This window comes from Maylandia zebra, linkage group LG23 (assembly GCF_041146795.1).
Source record: "Maylandia zebra isolate NMK-2024a linkage group LG23, Mzebra_GT3a, whole genome shotgun sequence".
Lineage (NCBI taxonomy): Eukaryota > Metazoa > Chordata > Actinopteri > Cichliformes > Cichlidae > Maylandia > Maylandia zebra.
The window spans coordinates 1,812,873-1,836,961 of NC_135188.1; the positions used below are offsets into that span (position 1 = coordinate 1,812,873).

Here is a 24,089-nt window from a genome sequence, read left to right on the forward strand (position 1 = left end):
TCTTAATTAGCGCCATTATGAAAACACTCCATGTACAGGAATTCCCCACACTCATGTGACCTGGCCTCTACTGGACCCCCAGGGAAACATCTGCACACACAGACAGGCGAGTAATCTCATCTCCACAAGCAAGTTTTACTCAACAGTAGACCTTATTTGGTGCCAGTGTCTTTGAACATACAAGAGCAAAAAGGAAATGCTCGACAATAACGCACAGCACCACGTTTGCGGGAAACCAAACGCAGCACGCCAGCTGTCGAGCACAGTGGTGGAGGCGTGATGATTTGGGTTCGTTTTGCAGCCACAGAAACTGGACACTTTACAGTTATTGAGTCGAACACAAACAGCAGCAGCTTGGCTGAAATATGTTCATGCAACAGAAAAAGCACAGCAGTAAATCTACAACAGAATAGCTGCAAAGGTGCTGCAGCGACCGAGTGTTATCCAGAACTCACCGGGACCTTGTTCCTGCAAACCTCAGTTCCTGCAACGCTGTAAAGACCAGCGGGCCAAGATTCCTGCGCAACGATGTGGAAGACTGATAAAGTCGTACAGAAAACAATTCAAGTTATTGCTGCTAAAGGTGGCTGCAGAACCACACTGATTTGCTTTTGGTCAAACATCTCTTAAGGCAACAAGTGTACAAGCTTTGTTTTAAGGGGTCACAAGAAGATGGCAAACATCCTCCTGAAGCCAAGAAAGTTGTACCCCTCAACCCACAACTTTCTGTCAGTTAGTAATTAAATCACATGAATTTAATTTTGCTCCATGTTTCTCTCCTGTCGGCCTGCACACCCTCTTGCAGTGGCTTTGTGAACCATTACAGTGTGTCTGCACCACATTTGAACAGTTAGAGGTATTTCAGTCTGGACAGCAGCGGGGTGGCAGGATGGGGGGTTCTGATCAAAGCTCTTTAATTGACGTCATCATAATCTAGGCCAATTCTTTGCAGGAGAGTGTATTAATTCTTTGTGATGGTTGTACTGTAAAGGGAGAAGTTGAAAGTAAACATCTGTACCGCTGCCAGATGGTAAACAGCAGCGATATGTGTTCAGGGTTTGCATGACAGCATCGAGGCAGCTCCGAGTCCCATAGACGGAGTGAAATGATGATAATCAAAGAGCTACTGTGCAACAGAGACCTATTACTCGATGGAACAACCAACTCGAGAACAAAGTGTCTCATTTTCTCCCCCTGCAAGGCCACAAAACTAGAAACGAGAGTCTGAAAATGTCCCCGCTTTGCTATAAGATGCTTTAATTACAAATAAGAGCCTCTGTGGGAGTTTCATCGCACAGCTTGTTGTGATCTTAGCTCTGCCACACTTGAGATTTTCAGATGTTTCATAGTCACGGCTGTAAAAGCAGCGCTAAACGTGCTGGTTACAGTTCTGACACTACGCTTCAAACAAACTTGCGCCGATATGCCGACAATCTAGATTACAGATTTTTCTCTTTGGCTTAACATAAAATGAATAAATCCCCACCAACTTTCTATCTCTATAAACCCATAAAGATCAGAGCTCTATAGATTCCCATTTGTGCCTGTGGATTTAGAAGAGCCTCGCTCCAAAGCTTTTCTCCCAGAAATAAAGAAGAAACAATAGAAGCTCTTTATCTCATGGCAACATTTATCTGAGGACAATATATGTTAATTTCCTACGCCAGCAGAATACATTTTAAAACAACATTTCTTATAATGCTTATTTTAATTGCAAGTTTTGCTCGGGGCCTCAGATGTCCTGTACACTGTATTTATGGTGCTTATAAACTGAGTCTAAATTAGGGATGCATTAGTGCTGCTACTAAAATTACTGTTGTTCTGGATGGGATATGATGGGGTATAAAAATGCTTTCCACCGTGTTTACTGTTGCCCAGCTTTGACAGTGCTCCGAATATTTATTGTCTCAATGCTGGCACTCAAATCTTTCCTCTTTTTATGTTTACCCTCTAACAAGCTGTGGGAGCTTCAGTGAGATCATGACTGACATTAACAAGACACAAACATTGAGTTATCTCCAGAAAATGTCTTTATTGAGACGCCCATCACATTTCATCATGAATCAGAAGAATCAACAAGTAGAAAAAGAAAACGTACAAAATAAGTAACATTGGGTTTGTTTGTTTTCAAATCTGTCACGCCAGGATCTGGAGGTGATTATTTCCAGACGACGCATCGACATCAGCGGTGACAACGAGGAAAAGGGGAAACGCTCCTGCTAAGCATTTCCTCAGTTCCTTAGGATCACCTCCGGACGGACGAGGGAAACCGATCCCGGGCCAAACAAGGCAGAGAGATAACAGGTAACACAACCACACAATCAAATCAGCAAAATCCTCAAATCTGAAATCAATCGTCCTCTGGAGACTGGCGTGGATCTGAGAGGGCTGGATCAATGACGGGGGGATAAAGGTTCTCGCAACATCACGAAGGGGGGGGGGGCGCGAAATAATGAAGTCCTTGTGAAATCTGCACATTATCCTCGCTGATCCACACATGTGGCACCGAAAGATGAAAGTAAAGGGTTCAAGGAGGACTCAGAGATACCTGCTGGCATCTCTTTTGCCTCGCGTGTTATCATCCAAACGTCTGTGCATGCCCTACATTTTAGTATTCTGTGGTTAACAATGTAACTGAAAACTTGTTGCAATAAACTCAAATTAGATCCATTTGTTAATGGGAATTTGTTTGAGAAAGATTTGCATCTTCTGCTGCAGAATGATGAAGATTTGAAGACATAAGTGGGAATACACGTGTCCTCTTAACATGTTTAAAAGCGGCTATCTGCTGCATTATGGCTTCAGGCAAAAACACAAAACAAAGATTTATCACAAGAAGAAGTGATTGGTGGTTGCTGGGGATCAAATGTGGTGCTTACAATCATCTGGAACGGATAAACAGAGAGAGATGAAGACAGAAGGAGGCAGTTCGCTCAACAGCGGCTCAGAGCAGAGCCAGACGGGGGAAATTGTTTATGTGCGCGCAGTGACGATATTGGGGAATACTCACTTTTCTCTCGGGATTACATAAGATGGATAAATCCTTCCCTAGTCTAAATATGTTATCTATACTCCACAAAGCCCCCAGACATCCTCTATACAATCACAGACATCCCCAGTGTATCAGGACACAATTCTTTGTAAATCTTGTAGCATAAGAAAAATAACAACTATGGAAGCACTTCATCTCAGAGCAAGCATTTTGTTGTTGTTGTTGTTGTTGTTTACTCAGCTGATCCCTTTTGTCCCGTGTAGCTCCGATCCACTATAGCAACAAAGTATCAGGTAACTTTTGTAGCGACACAAAGTGCTGTCAGGGCAGTATCCAGTTTATCCTTCTTCAATTTTTAGTTGTAACTCAGGAAGAAATCCATCCTTCATCGATCACTGAGGGAAAAGCAGAGGCTCCAGTCGGAGCTCGTTGGGATGCTCTGATTGGTCAAAGCGCTTCACTTCTGACCAGCTACAGCTCGTCTTTTCGTGTCCGTCCAATCACGGTCAGTTTGGAGAGTTGAGCGCTGAACTTTCCATCCCTGTGGGTCACTTGAGGTTAAAAAAAAGAGGAAATGCATGAAATGCCGCCACAGATGACGACAGAGCAAAAACAATCATTCAGCTGCAAACAAAGCACAAGGAGAATAACAGGACATCACGTCTGTAGGTTTGATGAGCTCCACCTGCAGGTGAGCTGGTGTAAATGAGACATGCCTGCTACCTGCAGGCAGTGAGCCCAACAGCAACGTTGCTGATCCTGTTAAAGACCTCACACACAAACAGCATCTTTATCTTTTATGTATTTGAAAAAGTCTATATTTCAGCATTTTTCAGACATGCACTAAAAAAAAATGCTTATTTGCTTTTTTGAAGGGTGGAAAGAAAAAAAACACACGAATCTCGTGTCTGTTTATTATACGCAGAGCTAGAAACCACAGCGTGGCGAGCTTAGCTTACAAAGAAAGCAAATGATAATTTAACCTTTATTACACTGGGGAAGATATTTATACAGGAACTAAACATATTTTTATTCCAGGCAAGCAGTTCCCATAAAGCAGGGGTGGGCAATTCATTTCCCCAAGGGGCCACAGCTTATTGGTGCGGCCCTACACAACAGTCCCAGTGTATCATGTGGCCCCTTGGGAAAATTAATTGCCCACCTTTACTCTAAAAGCTTAAACATGATCAGTTATTTTGTACTTTGATGGAGTCGTACATTAAAATACATTTTTGGAGCTGAACAGTTGATGCATGTTGTAGCTGTTAGCTTATAAACAAATGTAAAGGAAAATGTGTAATAAGTGGACTTCAAGCGATTTAATTAAAGCCTTACAAATTAAGAGCCTGACCATAACCTTAAAACACGTCCCAGCCTAAAATAAAACAGCACTTATGATAAATCACCAGCTGTAACACTCACTGCCTCCATGTGGCACAAACATAAGGACATGTCAGCATGTCTTTATCTGCACGTCTGAGCTCGGTTGCTCTCCTTTCCTATAGATGCTAAAGGCTACTCGTAGGTTTGTAATTAATACGCTCTCCACTGTTAAGCAGTCTATCAAAACAAACCCAGACTGCAAGTGTTTTCCAGCATCTGTAACTGTAGCGTTTAATATGCTGAAAAAGACACAGGAAATTGCTGGTCGGCTCGACTCGTCAAATCCTGCTAATCACAGTCTGGAGCCTCGGTTTGCGCGGAAACGGAATAACAAGAAATAATGCTACAGGGACAAATGACAACCCACTCACAGCTGGAGCATATGCTTTAGAGGGAAATCAGCAGGGTACTTGCAGCGTGATGGAGAGGGAGGGAGGCAGACGGAGAGAAAGAGCAAGGGATTGATGTGACAAGCAGAGGGAGTTGATTGAACACTCGGAAACACAATAAATTTCTCACCTGTTGATTCTCCGATGGTGAATTCTTCTGGCTTCAAAGGCACGTCACTCTGTCCTCCTGCTGCCGACTGAGACTGGAAACGCAAACAGCAGCCGCGATGAAGACGAGGAGGAGGAGAGCAGGGGAAGAGAGACAAAAAAGAAACAATGAAACAGAGAGGGAAACAGGATGAGAGGCGGCACAGATGACAACAATTTTGTTTGGAACAGACGGGCCGGGACAGTAGGAGGACGTGACGGCAAGGTCAAGGAAATGTTGCGCGGGGGTGGCAGGTGTGTTTGTTTGTGCGTGCAAAGTTATTTCGGTCTCATCATTCAAGGAAGTTGTGTTTTTTTCCCTGTGTGTTCGTCTTTGGCTTGCAGGGCACGGAGCTGAGCGGGAGGAGGAAACATGCGCTCGCACTAATGACAGAAAGTGTCAGGACTGTCCTTGCTGTGGGAAGGAGGCGTGTCGAGGTGCGCTCCACTTCACAGACGACCACATCAGACAGGCAGACCGCGCAAAGTGGCTGAGCTCAGACCGGGCGCGGACATTAACCTTCCACGAGACATTAAAGTGCACAGACTCGATTCCGAGTGTGACGTCAAGAAGAAATAAAGTTTTCGTGCTACTTTGACTCACTCGACTTGTGTTAGTTTGTCAAGGGCACATTATGGGTTTGTTGTATACAAGTGGAGGGAAGATGATATGTCCAACCCACCCATGTCTAGCTTATGGTCGGGTACATTCTGCTACTCAGGTGACAAATCCAAGTCCTCGAGCTACAAAATCCCGCAGCTGCAACTTTATCGACTTTGTGTCTGGGGGCACGCCTTATGTAACGGGCGCCATCGTTGTAGTAAAGCAACATATTATGCATTCGCTTTTCATTGATTTCTAAGTAGAGGGACCCAGCGCCGCCCCTTTTTGCAGAAGGCTCGTGTGCCAACATTTAAAGTTGAGCAGTTAATCAAACATATTTGATAGGTGATAAATCACAGAACACTGCAAAACATTATCTGCTTCCAGCTTTTCAAATGTGAGAACTGGCAGCTTTGCTGTATTTTATAATCACTGAAAAATTAACCGTGAAATGCTTCGGACAGCCATTCGATCACACCGAGGAACTTGAAGACGTACTCTTGGGCTGCGAGATGGAAGTTTTTTTAAATACTTTTCAGATATTATGAACTAAATGAATATTAAAATGGTAAGCTGCTGCTTCTTTCTCTTTGAGTCCGATTAGACAAAAGTCTGAAGGCAGCTCATCCTGTTCACAAATCATTAAATGTCAGACTTACAATAATCCTCGTTCGTGCGGAGACGTGGCACGCACTGACATTTACATATCCAGGAACGAGGCGCAAGCGTCATTATCAAACTGTTTAATTAAATACAGCTCTGAGATTTTTTCTCTATTTGTCGCACGAGACGAGATAAAAGTGCAGATGGCGACAGCTGTGACGATCTTACAGCCCCTACGTGCTGGAGAAAAAGCATATAAGAAGCGGCTGCACACAAACGTCTGCCTCAGATTTGGTCCCAGAGGCTGATGAATGTGTTGCTGGTATAAAGGTGGATGTTTTATTATTTGCAGGCTATGCAGAAATGCTCATCAACAGAGTTTCGCCTTGTTTTTCCTGACAACTGTGCTGATGAAGCTTTAATCTCTGCACCGAAGGGGCGCCTGGAACAGCGAGGCAATACAAAGCAGAAAGTTTTTGTTTGTCCTGTCAAACCAACCGCAGAACTGTGAGGCGTTATGATGTGTTGCACCGACAGTATCGCAACTACGCTGCACAGGTTGTGGTGCAGTTTGACTACCAACAGGCAAACTTCAGTGCAAGGAAGAAAGACCTGCACTGAACCGCTGGCTTTAAGCGTGACTCATCTTGAATTTGAAAAAGAAACCAGATGAATCCAAGCTGAATGAGCTTACAGTGCTTTCATGCGATGTCAGGAAAATGAATCCCTGACTGGAGATATTCACGTGTCTGAGAAACCTCTGGCGCTTTAGACAGAAACACAGCGAACATGACGGCAGAAACTCTCGGTGCAAATTCATGATTGGCAGGAGATTTGGTGCAGCGTCTGCATTACTGCGGATGGTGCCTGGGCTCCGGCTCGGAGAGGGGATGAGGAGCTTGGTCATTTGCGAGGAGCTCAGAATCAAGCTGACATCGTAAGGAGCCAGCTGAGGTGGCTCGGCCATTTGATTAGGACGCCTCCTAGGTGAAGTGTTTTGGGCATGTCCATCAGTGAGGATAGCCCTCTAATATACTGTTAGGCTGTAACCATTAGTTACCATCTATGCAGGCTGGGCTAGATTAGTGAAAGAGGTTATTTATTAGTAGTAATTCTGACAGAAAGTCAGTGGAGCGCTGTTCTGGAATCAGCTAACACGGTGTTGTTCTGCTTTGGGCCATGAGAGGATGGACGCGAGACTCCTTGTGGACATCCTTCAATAGTTTGCATCTTCAAGGACCAGCCCGAAAAACAGTGAACCAACCACACACCTGCAGGCGAACTCCAGCCAGCTTTTTAAAGAATCATGTGGAATATTTATCGGCAGTGTCCACAGCAAGTATGATCCTGGTTTTAAAAGCATCACTGAAGCACAGCCCTCCTCTGGAAATGGGATCAGCCCACTGACAGTAATAAATAACAAACTCAGCAGCACAAAGAAACAAAACCCAGCAATCACAGTTTTTCAGCTTTGTCCATGTTGAGCACTGGGATAATTTGACAACTCAAAAACAAATGAATGAACACAGGCCCACTAAAAGCTCAGCTAACAGTTTCTTTGTACTTACATACGCGTTGGCATACTCGATTTTGGTTCCCTTCAGTTCAGCTTTGAACTGAGTGAAAAACAGGTACGACTTCCCCTGAGGCCTGGCGGGAATGAAAAGGAAATATTTGCTGTCAGTGTCACGGGTTTGCATAAATTCATTTCAATCAGAGGTTAGAAGTTTGCTGTGTTGTTTCCCCTTCTAGTCTCTACCGCCACTGTCACGATTAAGCAAAATCAATGAGGTGACTCAGCAGACGCACACATTAGCGGTGAGGGTGCTCTTAGCATCGGGGTCACCGAACTGAAGAAGAAGAGTACCTCCGCGGGCTGCTCATTGGCCTGTGAGTGTTGTCCTGGTATAACTGCAGTTACGGGGACCTAAATCTGGTTACACAATCACAACACGGGGGCCCGACTTCCTTATGGGGACATTTTAGGGTGAAGGCAGGCTTTAAGGTTAAGGTGAGGTAAGCAGTAGTTGTGCAGCCTCCATTAAGCCAATGCAAGTCAGTGCAGCGTCCTCTAAAATCTGTGTCTCACCTCCACACAGAGCAGGAGAACAGTCTGTTGTCATCAGTCAGGCCCACACTCATCAGCCATTGCTGCATTACAGAAAAAAGGGACAATATTTTAGCATAAAGACCGCAGTAATCAGTGATGTGAGGCTGGAGACGCACAGTGAGAGAGAGGGAGGGGCTCACCTCGTTGGTTCCTCCTTGAGAGGCGTACGTGAAAGAGCATTCATACTCCCCCTGCAGAAGGAGAATGAAACCAGGTGTTAGTGCCGTGTTTTGGATTCACCTACAAAACTTTCCTGTAAAACGAGAAACTCTGTGTTCCACTGATCTCACTCAGGTTCCAGTTTAACCTTACATAGAAATAAAGACAGAATATGGTTGCATGTAAACTCACATCCTTTCCAATAATACCCTGAACACTAACACGTTACTCTTTAGGAGGAACCCAAGAAGCTCTGTTCTGTCTGTGCATCGGAGGTTAGCGAGGGTGGTCTCTGCCAGACAGCTCCCCTAAGAAAAGCCCAGAAACGATTTCTTTATTTTGTACTGAGGTCTCAAAACCTTTCTTAATGCTAGAGCGTGTCAGATGTTGTTTATGGGGGAAAGAGTTGAGCCAGATTAAAAAAGCCATAAGAAATTACCGCTGGTCTTTTTGGTTTTGGATGTTTCTTTTGCTTGTTGATCATCATTTAAAAGAACGCCGTTTAAAGTCTGGTCTACGTGACCTGGTACAGATGTTTAGAATTAGCCTGGGTACTGCTAAAAAAACAATTTCTCTCTATTCAGATTTCAGCGTAGCACGACAGACACGCCTGTGGTTATTTTCTGCCACATTAGTAACAGCTTTCACCAGTTTCAGCTTGAATAGTTCATTCATATTAAGCTTTTCAGCATCACGTAGACTGAATGGCTCCGTAACGTAGTGGTTAACATATTCACCTAACGTGTAAAAAGGCCCTTGGTTTGATACCAGGAGGAATCACAAACTGTTTGGGGTTGGCTCAGGAATCTGGTAAATCCAATGTGTACTGAGCCAACCTGAAAGTAGTTTTAAATATATTTAATTGGTCCTGAAATGACCTAAATGAGCTAAACAGGGCTTCCTGATGTGAAGATAAGATGTGCATGAAGCTTTAGAAAATGTGAATGAGGGCAATAATGTTGGACATCTAACTGCAACATTTCCTACTGATGAAGGCCTTCCTCTGGACCATTCATACTATACTAAAGTAATTAAGTAACAGATTGAAAAAATGAAATGAAAGAAAAATTCCAGTTTTTTCACTTTGTAGTACAGAATTAGTTTTCACCTTTATTTCTTAAATCTCGCTGACAGATTCCTCTCATTTACTACAGCAGCATTTGTCTATTACGTAGAAAGAAATGAGAGGTAAGGTTGTATTTGCACCTTTTTTTCTCATACTCAGATATCTGTGGGAATAAATGTGCAGCTAATCTTCGGTCCACTGACAGAGAAGGGGAATTCCACTGCTCTGGACTCTGGACACTTGAGATTAAAGTGGGCTGTCTGTGGCCAACGACGCAGAGGGAGTCTGACATTCCTGGTTTAGAGCATGAAAGTGAGTCAGAGTCACACCTCTGCCATCGAAACGAGGAAATAACAAATAATAAGTCAAGCTACAGCTGGACGAGTCAGCGAGTTTCTTTTTCTATTTAAAGTAATAATCTAATGTAACAGCTTGTAAGATGACTTTGACTTTTTTAAACTGCGACTTTGCAAACACCTCCCACGTCAGAATATTAGAGACACGTAATGGTTCTCTTTGTCACCGCTGAAGCTATCAGGGACACTGAGCTTTACCTGCTGTGACCAATGACGAGTCAGCTTTTCTTTGATTAATCAAACAAGAAAAACATTAATTCATTAAATAATTAGTTCGATCGTTAGTTTAACAATCAGACAAAAGTTGTTTTTACAATTTAAAGTGAGCAGTCTTTAAGTTAAAAGAAAAGAAGCTCTCAACCAATCAAAAGCGCCATTGTGACAGCGACGTGTCAGCCCCTCACAGGCTGTGTCGTCATCAGACAGCGACTAAAGCTGCCCAGCAGATTGTAGTTTTTCTCTTTTGTTGTTTATAACATCGATTATGTCCGACTGTAATAAGAGAAGCAGACCTCAGCTCCTCAATGATAATTAATTTAGCTATTAATGTGTTAATAACTGACTGATAAATCACATTGGAGTGGGTTACAGTGAGCTGCGCGGTGAATTCAAATTTAATCCACGTAAAATTAAATTTTACGATTCAGGATTTATCGGTAGCTCCGTGTTTCCCTGCACGAGGGCTCGTTTTAAAGCGGGAGATTTACAGCGAGAAATAAAGACACCGCTCGGCGGAGGCACTTACAATGCCCTCGGAGAAGGTGTGCACGACTCCTCCCGGTTTCACGTTGAACTCCACCGTCTTCGCCTGCTCCTCGGACGCCTCCGCCGGGACACGCGCTGCAATCAGCGCGAGCGCAAACAGAAACGCCAGATTACCGGCGCAGGTGTTACTTTGACGAGCCATGTTTTCCTCCTCTGACCTGCAGCTGGTGCGAGCAGCGCCTCCGGTGTCCCGTCCACTGTGAGTGTCGTCACACTCCACGTCACGAACGCTGTAAAACAGAGACAAAAGGGCTACGAGTAACATCACCGCGCGTGACTGACAGATAATAATAATAATAATAATAATAATAATAATAATAATAATAATAATAACTGTGTTAAATGTTGACTGAATAAAGTTACTTTAATGGAGACGCTGACCGTGTTGGCCACACGGTGTCGCTGTAGTTTAACCAATTTTACATAGTACTTTATGTTTAAGGGATACTAAGGGTATTATTATTATTATCATTATTATTATTATTATTTAAACACGAAGAAATAATTTAATTTTAGCATTTTATTTTACTTGTTGTTATTATACAAGTGATGTAACAAAATAGAGATAAATAACAGAGAGATAAGAGGTGTGAAAGAGTTTCTATATTTGTCCTTGTGGCAGTAGAGATAATTCAGTCTGTTAGGAAATGTGCTCTGCTGTCTGTCCCGTAAGTGTTGCAGGGGGTGGTCAAAATGACTGAAGAGTCTCCACCACACCTGCAAAAGAGCAGTTTGCAGCCCATCACAGAGTCGGCCTTCATCAGCTTATTGGTGCTTGTGTGTGTCTAAAGCTCAGATGAAGCTCCCCCGGCAGACCACAGCAAAGTATGCCGTGATCACCACAAACTGAGTGGCAGAAAATGATCACTGAATGATCTCAGCCTCCTCAGACAAGACAGGCTGCTCATCCCCCATCGTGCAGCCGGTGTGCTGCTCTTCCATTTAAGCATGTTCTTATTTATATGCTAATTTGTAGGATTACGCCACTACAACCTTTTTAATTCGACACTCTGCTGCATTTATCTGCCAGTTTACAAATTCTTTGTACAAATTGATTGAAATCCTGGAAGGCAAAATAGTTAAGCCTGCAGTATGTCATCTATAATTTCTAAAAAGGGGTCATTAGTTGGTGCGATCATTGGTAAAATGTCTGACGCTCTGATGCTGGGTTATTTTATATAACGCCTTTAGATTACTTATACAGAACAATTAGTGTTTAAGCAACATGTTGCTGTTTCTGCTGCTGAGTTACTTTAAAGTATTTCATGTTCAGAAATATTAATATGTGGAGGCCAAATTAATCAGATGTGTCCAGAACTTTAATTAAATTGAATTTATATAGCAGCAAATTACAAGGCACTTTATACTGGAAGGTAAAGATCCTACAGAAAAGCCCAACAATCAGAACAAGGCTGACATCTGTATTTATTATTTTTAACCACCTGGCTGTAGCCCTGAATGTTTGGCCAAGGATGTCACATTCAGGTGTGAAGGGGTGAGGTCAAAGGGCACATTTTGTCTTTCCAAACACGTGCAGCAGTTTAAGAGGAGCATTAGCTGCTGGCTCATTGTTCTTATTCTTTCGCTGCACAGATACTGAACGTGATAACATCCTTCATTAAGATGAAAGCTGATAAAAGGACACGTTTCCTATAAAGCACGCTGCAGTTACTTCCCCAGTGTGTCCACATTTTCTCCACAATTAGCAATGTTTGTATTTCCTGTCTGGGATTTAAGAAAGAAAGAAAGTGTACTTTATTGATCCCCGTGGGGAAATTCCTCTCTGCATTTAACCCATTCACTCAGTGAAGCAGTGGGCAGCCATTGGAGGGTGTAGGGACGGTACCTTACTCAGGGGTACCTCAGGGTAGCTGTTCAGGGGAATCGAACCCCCGACCTTCCAATCATGGGGCCACCATTCTACCTACTGAGCTATCCCTGTAGTAATAACACACTCGCAGCCTACATATGTACCACAGCCCTTTTAAAACTGTCTATACTGCTGTAGTTATAACTTTTGTTATAGAGTTTCATGTATAGTATATTTAATATAGTATATTACACACTGTGGCAATGCTCACAAGCATATACAAAGCGGGATGAATGAAATACTTAGATCAGCCCGTCTGGCACCAACGACCACGCCACATTCAGAGTGACTTTTAAAAGAACCTTTTTCCTGATTTTGATGTTCAGTTTGAACTTCAGCAGGTCGTCTCGGCCACGCCTCTATGTCTAAATGCACTAACGTGCTGCCACACGGTTGGCTGATTAGAAATTTGCATTAATGAGGAGTTGAGCAGGTGTACCTAACAAAGTGACCGCTGAGTATCCTCCAGTGCAAAAGTAAGAATAAGTACTTAAACACAGCTCTTGCTGTTACAGTTAGACCTAGAAACTGTTGCTGTCACGCTTCTGTACAGAACCGCAGCAGATGAAATGAGTCAGTTAAGATGCAAATGAAGAATCTCTGCTTTAATCCGAGGGGTTGAACAAAGATCCTGCATCAACACTTGACGAACAGCTGTCATTTTATTTATCCGCGGCTCAAATTGGACAAATTAACATAATAATAAACGAGCTGTTCATTTTCAAAACTTTGTCATAAATCCAGTAAGATTATTTGTTTTGTAATCCACACATATTAAATCCACACTACAATAATTAGGCGTGTGTAAACTGCATTTCTTTGGTATTGCTTTTGACTTACTCGAGATTTCTTTAGGCGCTGTTTGAGGCCCGCTCTGCCTCAGCAGGCTGTGATTCATGAGGCAACCCTCCGATTAAACTTTGCACTACTCTCGTGCTCTTGCATATAGCAAACATGTCGACAGCTGTCTTTTTCACACTGCAGTAACATTTTGTTTTACACGAGGCAGCAGCACAGTCTCACGTCTGCTCACGTCTCCGTGGATGTGTTTTATATGTCTCCGGAGCCAACATGCGTCCTCCCGGTGTAGCGTGAACAGATGTTAGGCACGGCAGGAGACACGCTAACGTCGTCTGACAGCCAAGTGTAAAACCCATAAAACAATATGAACATTCAGAACAGAAAGAAATGGAAGGCTTCAGCTGGGCGACCTCCCGCCCTCTCTCCCCTGCACCTCCTCATCCAGACCTCCTCCCGGCCCCAAAATTATACAATAACAGGATAAATAAAACAGCATGCATTTGCACAGGGCTGTCGAGTGTTTGCTTCAGGAGGGAAACCACACACAGGATCCTTCTCTTTCAAACAGGGGAAGCTGTTGAATCTACAGCGGTGTGTAAACGGCCCAGTTTAGAGCCCTCGTCCAGTCCAGGTAAACATTGTTTCCACTTTTGGGACATCAGACGCCGCCGGCGGGAGAGCCGTGAAAATGATTCAGTCATTTCCCCCCCGCTCGCACAAATAGCTTCGACTCTTTGCTTTAGACAAACAGTTCACTCACAGCAAACACAGAGCACGGATGGAGGAAGGGAACATTAAGTTGCCATCGAATAATTTCACTCGTGATGGAAGCTCGTATTCCAGACTTTACACACACACTCACACAGTGGGAGGAAAACAACACAGCAGCACGTCGGTGGTGTGTGTGTGTGACTCTACAGGCGTCAGGGTTAATTTGGTGCTTTTATTAGTTCTGAGCAGCTGCTGTTGAGCTGAGTCGCCCTGTGGCGTGAAAACTTTCCAATTTCTTCCTCTTAGTTAAAAACAAACAACCAGCACAGGAAAACTGCATCGTTTGTTTCTTACCTCTGGGTGATTGATCACTGTGGCTACAACTGCAATGTTTTGGTATTTATGTATTCATGGTGCTGATGTCTGCGATCGATCTGAAACAGAGTTATATGTGATGGTTTTACGCTGTTATGGACATCTGGACCCACAGTGGGCCGGGCATCGTGGTTTCTAACTGACAGGTGCTGAATATAGGAAGAGATCACACTGTGCATGTCGTGATGCGGCCACTGGTGTTTGGTGTTAACAGCAGATGTAGTGACTTGATCAGACTTTGTCAGATCTGCCGTATTTCTTCGTGGCTCTGATTTTCACTGGAAACATTCCTGGGATATTCTGGTCCATACTCGCATTGCACAGCTGATGCAGATTTGTTGGCTGCACAACCATGATGTGAATCTTCTGTTCCACCACATCCCAAAGGTCTCTTTTGGATTGAGATCCGTTGACTGTGGAGGCCATTTGTACCGTCATGTACAAGATAGTTGGAGATGATTTGTGACACAGTCGACAGACATGGTCAGCAACAATACTCAGGTAGCCTCATTCTGATGCTCAGTTCGAACTTCAGAAGGTTATCTGAATGATATCTACATGACTATATGCACTGTGATTAGCCGATTAGACATTTGCAATAAGATGGACTACACCAGGTATACCTAATGAAGTGGCCAGTGAGCGTATGTTTGAGTCAGTCCCAAAACCAAAATGATCTCTTTTCAAAAGGTTTAGTTTAACAGATTAACAGGCATCTCTTATTGTCTCTAGTGATACGTATTAACATCATTTTCTGCAGTGTTAACATGCAGATGAATAGGTGTACCTAATGAAGTGGCTGGTCAGCGCTGTGATAATGTTCTCGGAGTGCATTAAAGAGAACACTTGACATCGTGGCGCACAAAGCTGTGATTAAGTGGAGTCTGTGACCTGTTAATGCGTCCTTTTAAAATGCGTTTCAGTGATCTGGACACAAGTGGAGCGCGTCATTGTCCACACCTGTTATTGTCACACACCTCCAAGCTGCCCGCTGTGGTACTTCGCACAAGCTTTTAGTGCTGTCCATTTGTGATCTGATTGCATTTTAAAAGGTGATGTGTTTTAGTGTCTTTGAGTGTTTTCTTACCCACAGTCTGTGGCAGGAAAAAATGAATTCAGAACAATTACCAAATACAGAGTAGAGTTAAATTGCACATAAATGTCTGAGTTTGTGTGCAGGGGATGATCAGTGTTGTGCTCACATAGGCGGTTATGCTGCCACTAAGTGACTGTAAAAATCTGACAATGCATCTTTAATACAAGTGTGGTGCTTTAGTGAAGTCACAAGACAAGCGTAACAATATGGGCGTGAAACTAACACACGTGCATATTTTTAGTCTGTGACTGCTTATCGACACTGTTCCAGTCTAAGTCTGTACCCAGGAATATTGACGTCCATCATGTGTCGCTGGGGTCTGGGCTCTTGGCTCGGACACTTGTTGACTGGGCGTCTCAGACAGTCTGGGCACGGCCTCACAGACACTCAGCCCACAGTAAGAAAGGCTCCGTCGCTGATGTCAGCAGTTTGCAGTCGGGTTTTCCTGCCCGTCAGTGGATCTGTGGAATTTCTCTCCTCCTTGTCATCTCCAGCCGGAGCGACCGGCAGCTCTGCCCACACCCTGCAGGCTTAGTGCACCGGCCCACCCTTAGCACACAGCAGCTGGGAGCGCTGGAGGAGGTGGCTCTGCCCTGACCCTCTTTCACACTCAGATGGTTCACTGGCCAGAGACGGTGTAGGTTCAGCACAGAGTCCATGTTTGGATAAGAGGATGAGTGAAATGGGTTTCAGCACAGTGTGATGCGGTTATACAGGATGCGGTGCAGGCAGCATGCTTTCCATGTCATCTCTGGTAGTTTTTCCATCTCTTGCATCAGTGTGTGTATTTGATTTCCTCTGTGTCCTTAAAACATAACAAATAGAGGTGACCTCATCAGGACCGACAGACTCTTACTATTATTGTGCGAGGAACTGGAGAAGTTGGTGACAGGCTGTGACTTGATGCTGCCACAGACAAACTCTGCAAATGATTCAGTGAATGTGATCCTAGAACAAACTCCCGCGACCCCGCTCTGCACCTGTTAGCATATGCATCTCATCAAAATCCTCTTTCATTTAGGCTTACTGCTGCTAAAAGCTTCCATTTTACTGCAAGAAGTTTTCTGCTGAGGTTCAAATTACTGCAGTGGGCATGTTTGGTTTGGAATGGTTCCCACGACAGTCCTGCTGTGCCTAATGACGAGTGCCAAAGAAAAAGCCCGTACAATACAGGACATACCTCCTGCTTGTTTTTCTGCCAATCTTCTGTGAGGCAAACAGGCCTCATTAAAAAAAATAATAAAAACACCGAGCAAAGAGGAAGAATTGTGTTTTGCGCTGGTTATGTCCTCCAGACAGCGTCCCAGTTGGTCCCGACTAAATTCGGTGACAAAGTGTAAACAGAGCGAGACACTCGCAGGCGTCTCACATGGAGCCACTGCCAGGTGACTAAATGTTTTCCCAATCACTCACCAGCAATAACACAACACAACAAGCACGCAAAAACACACTGGTGTCACAGCGCTCTCGTTCTCTCGCTGCTATTTTGATGACGTTAATGAGCAAAGTGGGATCGTTTCAGGTATTTCTCTGAGGTGTGTTATTCCTAAAGCATTTAGGAAATGTACCGCTCGACACTGAACCGCCTCTCAGCTCGTGTTAACTGGTGTTAATGGGCAGCCAGATGAGTTCAGGCTGAGAAATATTTGCTCCCAATTGTAATTAGACTAATTCAATAATTAGATGTCGGGGTTGCCTTTGTTTTCAGAAATCTAAATAAGTTTTACCATAAAGTAAAAAGCTTTTAAAAGTCGAGCCTTGTTTCAGTAGAATACATAAAACTATAAACTGCTGCTGGAGCAAAGCATTGCAAATAATCCACACGTGACAGCTTTTGAACTTTTTAAATAAGAGCAGCGGCACGCTGTATACTTCAGGGTATATTTGCTGGTCTCTGACAAAATCCTAATAGATGTGATGGAGGAAAGCTGGAGCACCACTGCTTCCCCACAGTCAGCACCAAGTCAGTCTCACAGTAACAGCCAACAGCACAAAATCCACTTAAAATGAATATTCATATAAATAAGTAAAAGGTCAAATTGAGCCATCCTGGCTTTGGATACAATAAATCATATAAATACAGATTCATTTAGAAGCAAACAGATGATGGTATCAGCAGCTGCTCATTAGGAGCAGTAAGAAGAGATTAAGTACATGTTTGCCTGTGAGATGTTCAGTCTGCTGTCAGGTCAGCTCCTGTGAAGCAAAGAAAAAAATACTTTAAACATTTTTACCTCCAGAGTCACTCGTGAAAATCGAGAATACTTGACCCGACTTACACAACGATCCTGCAGTTTCTCGCCTGGACGTAGCTTCCCGTGTACCTGACGTCACACTGAGCCTCGTTGTTGGAGAAGTCAGACTCCTCGACCAGGTGAGAGGGGTTCACCGTTACCTGAAAATCAAATAAACAACAATCATTTAGAGATGAAATGTGAATAATAATATAAATAATATAAATCCGTCCTGCAAACCCACCTTGAGTATGTAGTTCCCCGGCGGCACATCAGTGATGTCGATCCACTGGCAGTCGATGTTGGCGTGGTACGTGTCATAGCATCCAGGACTGAGACCCTAAGAAGACGCCAAACTTACACAACCTGCTTCTGCGATGCTTTAAAAGCGGAAATCTTTACGTTTTTACGAGAAAGACGTAACCAGTGAAAATCCTGCACAGATACAAAAGTGCAAACTGACTTGTGTGTGAGTAGTGCAGGCAAAGCGTCGCCGTACTCCTGCATCACACGACGTGTCCTCTAGACAGAAACTGGCTTTGTGTCCCTCAGCAACCTTCAGTCCAGTGGAGACATCCAGCAGGTCGTAGTTACTAAATGCTTCCATGCTGTGGTAATGCCTGAAGAGGAGAGAAATCTTCTCTGCTAATGTGTTCAGGAAACCGTCCTTTCTGCTGTATTTACAGTACGTAACATTCTCTTAAATCTCATGTTTCCCTTTTTCAAAAAACAAAACGTGTAATTACTCCAATTAAAACAGATGAAGAGATTTGGTCTACTCTCAGCTGTTTCTGAACTGTTGGCTCTGTGGGATGTCAGAGTGGATGTTCCTAAAACGCTCACCTCAGGCATCTTTGGCTGAGAAACTACAGTTTCCTAAAATTAACTTCTCCCTCGGACATGTTTTAATGTTTTATCTGTTAGTTATAAATCCTGTGTCCACACATCACTCTGCAGGAACTGGGGTGTGACTTTGAGGACATATATGGTGTTTCTAACTCACTGGTGACAGCTGTGCCACTCCCACTCATGCCTGGGTCTCACCGGGAGGAAGTCTGCTGTTCCCTGGTTCTTCACTCGCTGTGGGAAGCGCAGCAGAACTCGATAGTCGAGGTCACTCACACTCGGGTGATATGCAGAGCTGAAGGAAAAGGAAACAGGAAATGAGCCAAGATACCTGGAGCACCTTCACTGTGTGCCGAGATGACACTCGGAGGGTTTTAAGCACTCAGTGCGCAGCCGGAATCGACTTGCACCACCTTTTTAAGTCTTTGTCCTCCACACATACATGCCTCACTGCACAGTTTACTCTATTTCCTGCTCACCGAGCGGCAGACGCAATGATTTACTGCAGAGGTGGTTTCTGGTCTTGCCTCAGCAGTTTTTGCATTCACCTCAGAAATCCTTTGCCTTTCGTTTCAGAGTTTATTTTATTTGGCAGAGCGGCTGCTCAGATCAGAGGAGAGAATCTCAGGCAGCAGCCAGGTTTGCGTCCAGTCATTCTGTCACTCAGCTGTAGCATCCAAATGGGATGTGGGCCAACACAGTGAGGCAGGCTCAAAGAAGTCCTATCTTTTATTATCTCGATGTAAATGTGTTTGTCCTGCCTGACGTCACACGTTTCTGCTGCACAGCAAAAATAACCTGTATTGTAAAATGTCAGTGAAGAACAACTTAAATTATTTTTGACAGACAGATTCATATAAAGCCCAATAAAGCACCTGGAAAGACAGTTCTCCTCAGCTGCACAGCGAAGTGCATACATCTGTGCTCTCTGAATGTACGAGGCTGCTTGGATGTAGTAAGGGTCAGGAACCAAGTCTGGAAGACCTGCAGAGGAAAAAAATCAGAAACTTAAACGATTAAAACAACCTAAAGGCAAAAACTGGGGCATCAACTTTCCACTAATGGGATTTCAAACTCATTTTACTCATCAAGAGTCACATAAATGTCCACATTTAATCCCTCAGATATCTGAATATAAGATAACAAAGGGCAATTTTAACAGAATATCTGAATTTTTCTACATGATAAATGTGTAAAATAAAAGAAAAAGTGCTCTTAGATCACTGACCAGACTGTCCTGTACTTATGAAACATAAAGCTTTGTTGATGGAGTCTGTCCTCTGTGTTTGACAGCTCTGTTCTACACTGTCTAATAAACTGCATCCTTATTGAAAAGTGCTGCATGTGTTGATTTGACTATGCAGACGTCACAAAACCTGTATCTATACAGATCAGCATAATAAGAATCTGCTTGGGAAGAATAATGAATGGACAACTTTAGATATACTGTCATAAGCTGCAGAAGTAATTTCTCCATCACTGCTGGCTAATCACTAATGACTCTCAAAGTCTATCAATCAAGCATTTAATTTTAACTTTGCTCAGAGGCTCTGGCACGGGAGACATTAGTTTTGTCATAACGGGGCATTAACTCCGGTTCTCATTAAAATGCATTAAAATCTGCATTAGATGGGATTTAAATGTGGGGCTCGGCACTCCTTTCGGCGCCAAACCAATTTGATTGATTGGGCGTGATAATGTCTCTAAAGCTTCAAGATGCGTGCCTCTCCATAACTACTTTTTAACCCTTGTATGGTGTTCGGGTCTGTGAGACCCGTGTTCAGTTTTTTTCAAAAGAAAAATTAAACAATTAATTATTTTTTCACGTGTAAATGTGTTGTGTCTTTCCACTCACTCCACTGGATTATAACTGATTTATTTATAACATTTTATATAAAAGAAAAACGAGAAGCACATTAATTCATAAATGTGATCTAACAAAGGTAAAGGGAAAAAATTAACCATGTTTGCTGTTCATATGTCTTGTAATTGGGATGAAGTAAACATCTGTTGAGTAATTTAACATAAAATTGTTTGATAGTGTTAATTTGGAAAGCCAAAACTCTAGCGGGTCCACCAGACCCATGAACACTGGCTGAGTAACAAAAATACGAACACCACACAAGGGTTAATACACGTTGGTGTCTTTGCCGCGGTGCTTCTGTCTCACCGTTGTGGAAGAACCTGGTCCCGTAGCCGGCTCCTGGTGGAGGGCGCGCACTCAGCCTGTTCCTGCGGTCTGGTGGGTAAACGTTATAGAAAACCGAGTTCCTGTGATGAATACTGTGCGGGTCTCGTGGGTCAGTCGCGTCTGTAGTGCGTGAGGCATCGGGTCCGCTACGTGGAAATTGTAATTCTACAGCGTTGCTGTACAGTGCTGTGGGAGAAACAATTAACTCTGGCGTGACTCTGGTCAGAGTGTGCGCTCTTTGCACACCGCGCGCACTGGGAGCGTCTCCCAGCGTGGTCTCCTGGGTTATATGACGTGCGTTCCCAGCGTCCTCTGCCGTGGTCACCCATATTGATGTGGCAGGTGATCGAACAGTTGAATGCGTGCTCTGGGACCTGGTTCTGCCGCTTCGGCTGTGGGTAAAATCCGGCGATCTTGCCTGTGACGCGCTGGCCCGTTGTACACCTGTATCATCTCCAAGTGCACTACGGCCTCCCCGTGGGACTCCGCTGCCGGAGAACTCTTGGACGGAGGTAAGAGCTGAAGAGCTGCTGGACTGTGACCGGAGGGACCCGGAGTATCCCACAGCCTCTGTGGTGGTTTGGCTGCGGGGTGGGGACTGACTGCGTGTGCCAGGTCGTCCCGAGGCGAGTATATACTGATCCGTATCAGCACCAAGGACCGACGCATCCACTTGACTGCGCTCGTTTTGTTGAAAATGGCCGTTGAGTTCGTTAAATTCCCAAGATCCGGTTCTGGTGGGTCTACTGGACGCAGCCGGAGGGTTCACTTGGTTGTTTGCTCTCAATAGAAGCTGAGCGCGTCTCCGTGTCTGTGCTGGTAAACGATACTGAGTCCCAGTGCTCAGTAAACTGTACACCTGACCGTTATTCTCCCACTGAATCCGGTGTGTCCACGGTCCAACACGTGCACGCAGATGGTGCTGACCGGTGCCCAAACACACCAGAACACCAAATAAGTAAAATAACACAAACACGAACTTCTCCATGGCTCGTCGGGATGGCAACTGCTCCAAAAGTGACACATGAAATAGGCTGACATTTGAGTTTGACACGGGAGGTGAGGGGGTGTTTTGAATATGCTTGACTCCGTCACGAGGTTGCGCACAGCATCACCGGCAAGGGGGCTTGGTTTGAGAGGTTTTTGGCATCTGTGATGTGATTTACAACCATCCACCCATGTACAGCAAGAAGCCGCACTCACAACCGTGGGCATCAGCAAGTTGGTGAAATTTAAACAAAACAAAACAGCATTCCATCTGAAACTCTCTTATTGTACCCAAAATACAAATTTTAGTGATTACATGTGGCTTCATTAATTATGTTCAAACGGATGAATATAACGCAAGTAATAACTTTATGATCAGTCAGTGAATGAAGGAGCTCAAGAGTGCAAATATAGTTGCAATAAAGTGACAAATATGCCCTTTTATGTCAAACAAAGACCGAAATAAGTGGCATCAGTGTGAGGATGAGAATGAGCGATCCAACCTCACACTGCAGATATCAGGGCAAAGCACAGTGGGGGGGTTGCAGTCTTCTTGGCTGGACCTTCTTCTGCAGTGTGTGATCTTCTAGGAGAGTCTTCATGCAGCATGCCTGCCAGTGTGGTCCACACTGCTTCTCTGTCAGTCTTGGGCACACTGCGTAGGTCTTTAAAACGTGGGTCCAGTGCAGTTGCGATCTGGAGCCATGCATAGTTGGTATGTTCCTGGCGGGAAGCAAGGTCTTCCTTAAACTTCTCTTTAAACCTCACCACATATGCAGGGTCCTCATCAGTTACTTCCATGACACGGCGCAGGTGGCAGAAGGCTGGTAGAACTACAGAGCAGGAGACGTAGGCCTCTCCTCCCAGCAGTTCAGTCACATATCTGCAGTGGAATACACACACACACACACACACACACACACACACACACACACACACACACACACACACACACACACACACACACACACACACACACACACACACACACACACAGAGAGAGAGAGAGATAAGACAGCAAATTTAAAAAAGCTTTTTAATACTAGGTAATATTAATAAAATATTTGATTTCATTTATTTTTTAAATAAGACATTTTCATAATAACAAAACTGATTTAAGATGTATGTTTGATACATTTAATCTAAACCTACAATTATGGTCACAATGACAGGCTCACCTGCAGGGCTCTAGAAGTGTCTCCAGTCTCTGGAGTTTGTCCCACTCTGGAGGCGTCAGGAGGACAAGTTTATGCTTTTGTTTATCCAGAGTCGCGGTTACTGCAGTTTGGTTGCGGATCAAGCGCTTCACCATCTCCAGCGTGGAGTTCCAGCGCGTAGGCACGTCCTGGGCCAACGGCTCCTGCTTGCGCCCCAGTGACACCTGCTCTGCGTTCAGCTCTGCTGTGTTTGCTGGGCTGTGCTTAAAATGGCCAACAATTTTGCGGCATTTGGCCAGCGCAGTGACAAAGCCACTGTCTGCGAGACTCACTGTGATGCATCTCTGTAGAATGTGCGCGGTACACGGCATGTGATTGAATGGCATGATGCGAGCCGCGGCGATCATATTGCGCGCACTGTCCGTGCCTACTGTTGTCACCTTCTCCTCAATTCTCCACCTGCGAGCAACAGTCTGGAACTGCTCTGCACAAGCCTCCGCAAAGTGCCGCTCTTCCGTTTTCATTATAGTCAGCGCAAAGGATGTCAGACCCCAGGCTTCAGTGATTAAATGCGCAGTAACTCCCAGGTAATTGTCATTACTCAATGATGTCCAGTGGTCTCCTGTCAGAGCCACGCATTCTGTGTGAACTAAAGCCTCTTCTTTTTTCTTTTTCTCCGTTTCATACAGTTCGTGGATTCGAATTGTTATTGTGCTTCTCGCTGGGGGCTTGTAGGACGCGTCCTGAGATGCAACCTTTAAAACATCCGCAAAGCCCTTGTCCTCCACAATGCTTAGCGGTCTGCAGTCCTTTGCTATCCATTTGGCTATATTGTCGGTCAGTTTGTCCAAAGAAGACTTACCGAGTGGCCTGCGTTCACTAAGAGTGGTCTGACGCAGGCCGGGTGAAGCTGCTGCCCCGACAAACGCGTGTTTGGCATTAAGGTGGTATTTTAAGGTCGAATTTGAACGGTGAAATTGAAACTCTTTACTACAGTGAGTGCAAATTACAACGCGTTTGTTTATTGTCCCATCTATGTTCTTCTTGTATTTAAATTCCCCATCCAGAAGGCCATCCGCTTCCTGCTTCTCCATTTTCAGTGGCGCGGTAAACAAATCAAGTGGAATTATGGGAGCGACTTATCTGCGTGTTGCGCTAAATAGTTAAATATTCTAACGTAATTAATTCCAAAATTTAATTATCGCAATTAACGCGTTAATTTCGACAGCTATAAATATAATATAATA

General features: G+C 44.2%; 2 protein-coding genes and 1 long non-coding RNA gene across 3 annotated transcripts; 1 reads left to right on the forward strand and 2 right to left on the reverse strand.

The window, feature by feature from the left end:
• Positions 1–2,012: 2,012 nt before the first annotated feature.
• mydgf (myeloid-derived growth factor) lies at positions 2,013–10,788 on the reverse strand. The gene is made up of 6 exons (XM_076879978.1): positions 10,555–10,788; positions 8,369–8,419; positions 8,208–8,269; positions 7,687–7,768; positions 4,895–4,967; positions 2,013–3,543 (listed from the first exon to the last, which is right to left on the reverse strand). The coding sequence occupies exons 1-6, from the start codon at positions 10,714–10,716 to the stop codon at positions 3,464–3,466; spliced, it is 510 nt and encodes a 169-aa protein (XP_076736093.1). The 5' UTR covers positions 10,717–10,788; the 3' UTR covers positions 2,013–3,463.
• LOC143414940 (uncharacterized) lies at positions 2,173–5,510 on the forward strand. Its single transcript, XR_013095546.1, has 2 exons — positions 2,173–2,304; positions 5,257–5,510. It is a non-coding gene; the product is annotated as an uncharacterized LOC143414940 (long non-coding RNA).
• A 6,506-nt stretch (positions 10,789–17,294) lies between the features above and the next one.
• On the reverse strand, positions 17,295–21,998 carry loxl5a (lysyl oxidase-like 5a). Its single transcript, XM_076880501.1, has 7 exons — positions 20,678–21,998; positions 19,383–19,491; positions 18,665–18,802; positions 18,125–18,281; positions 17,906–18,001; positions 17,707–17,822; positions 17,295–17,623 (listed from the first exon to the last, which is right to left on the reverse strand). The coding sequence occupies exons 1-7, from the start codon at positions 21,684–21,686 to the stop codon at positions 17,617–17,619; spliced, it is 1,632 nt and encodes a 543-aa protein (XP_076736616.1). The 5' UTR covers positions 21,687–21,998; the 3' UTR covers positions 17,295–17,616.
• Between the last annotated feature and the right edge of the window lie 2,091 nt (positions 21,999–24,089).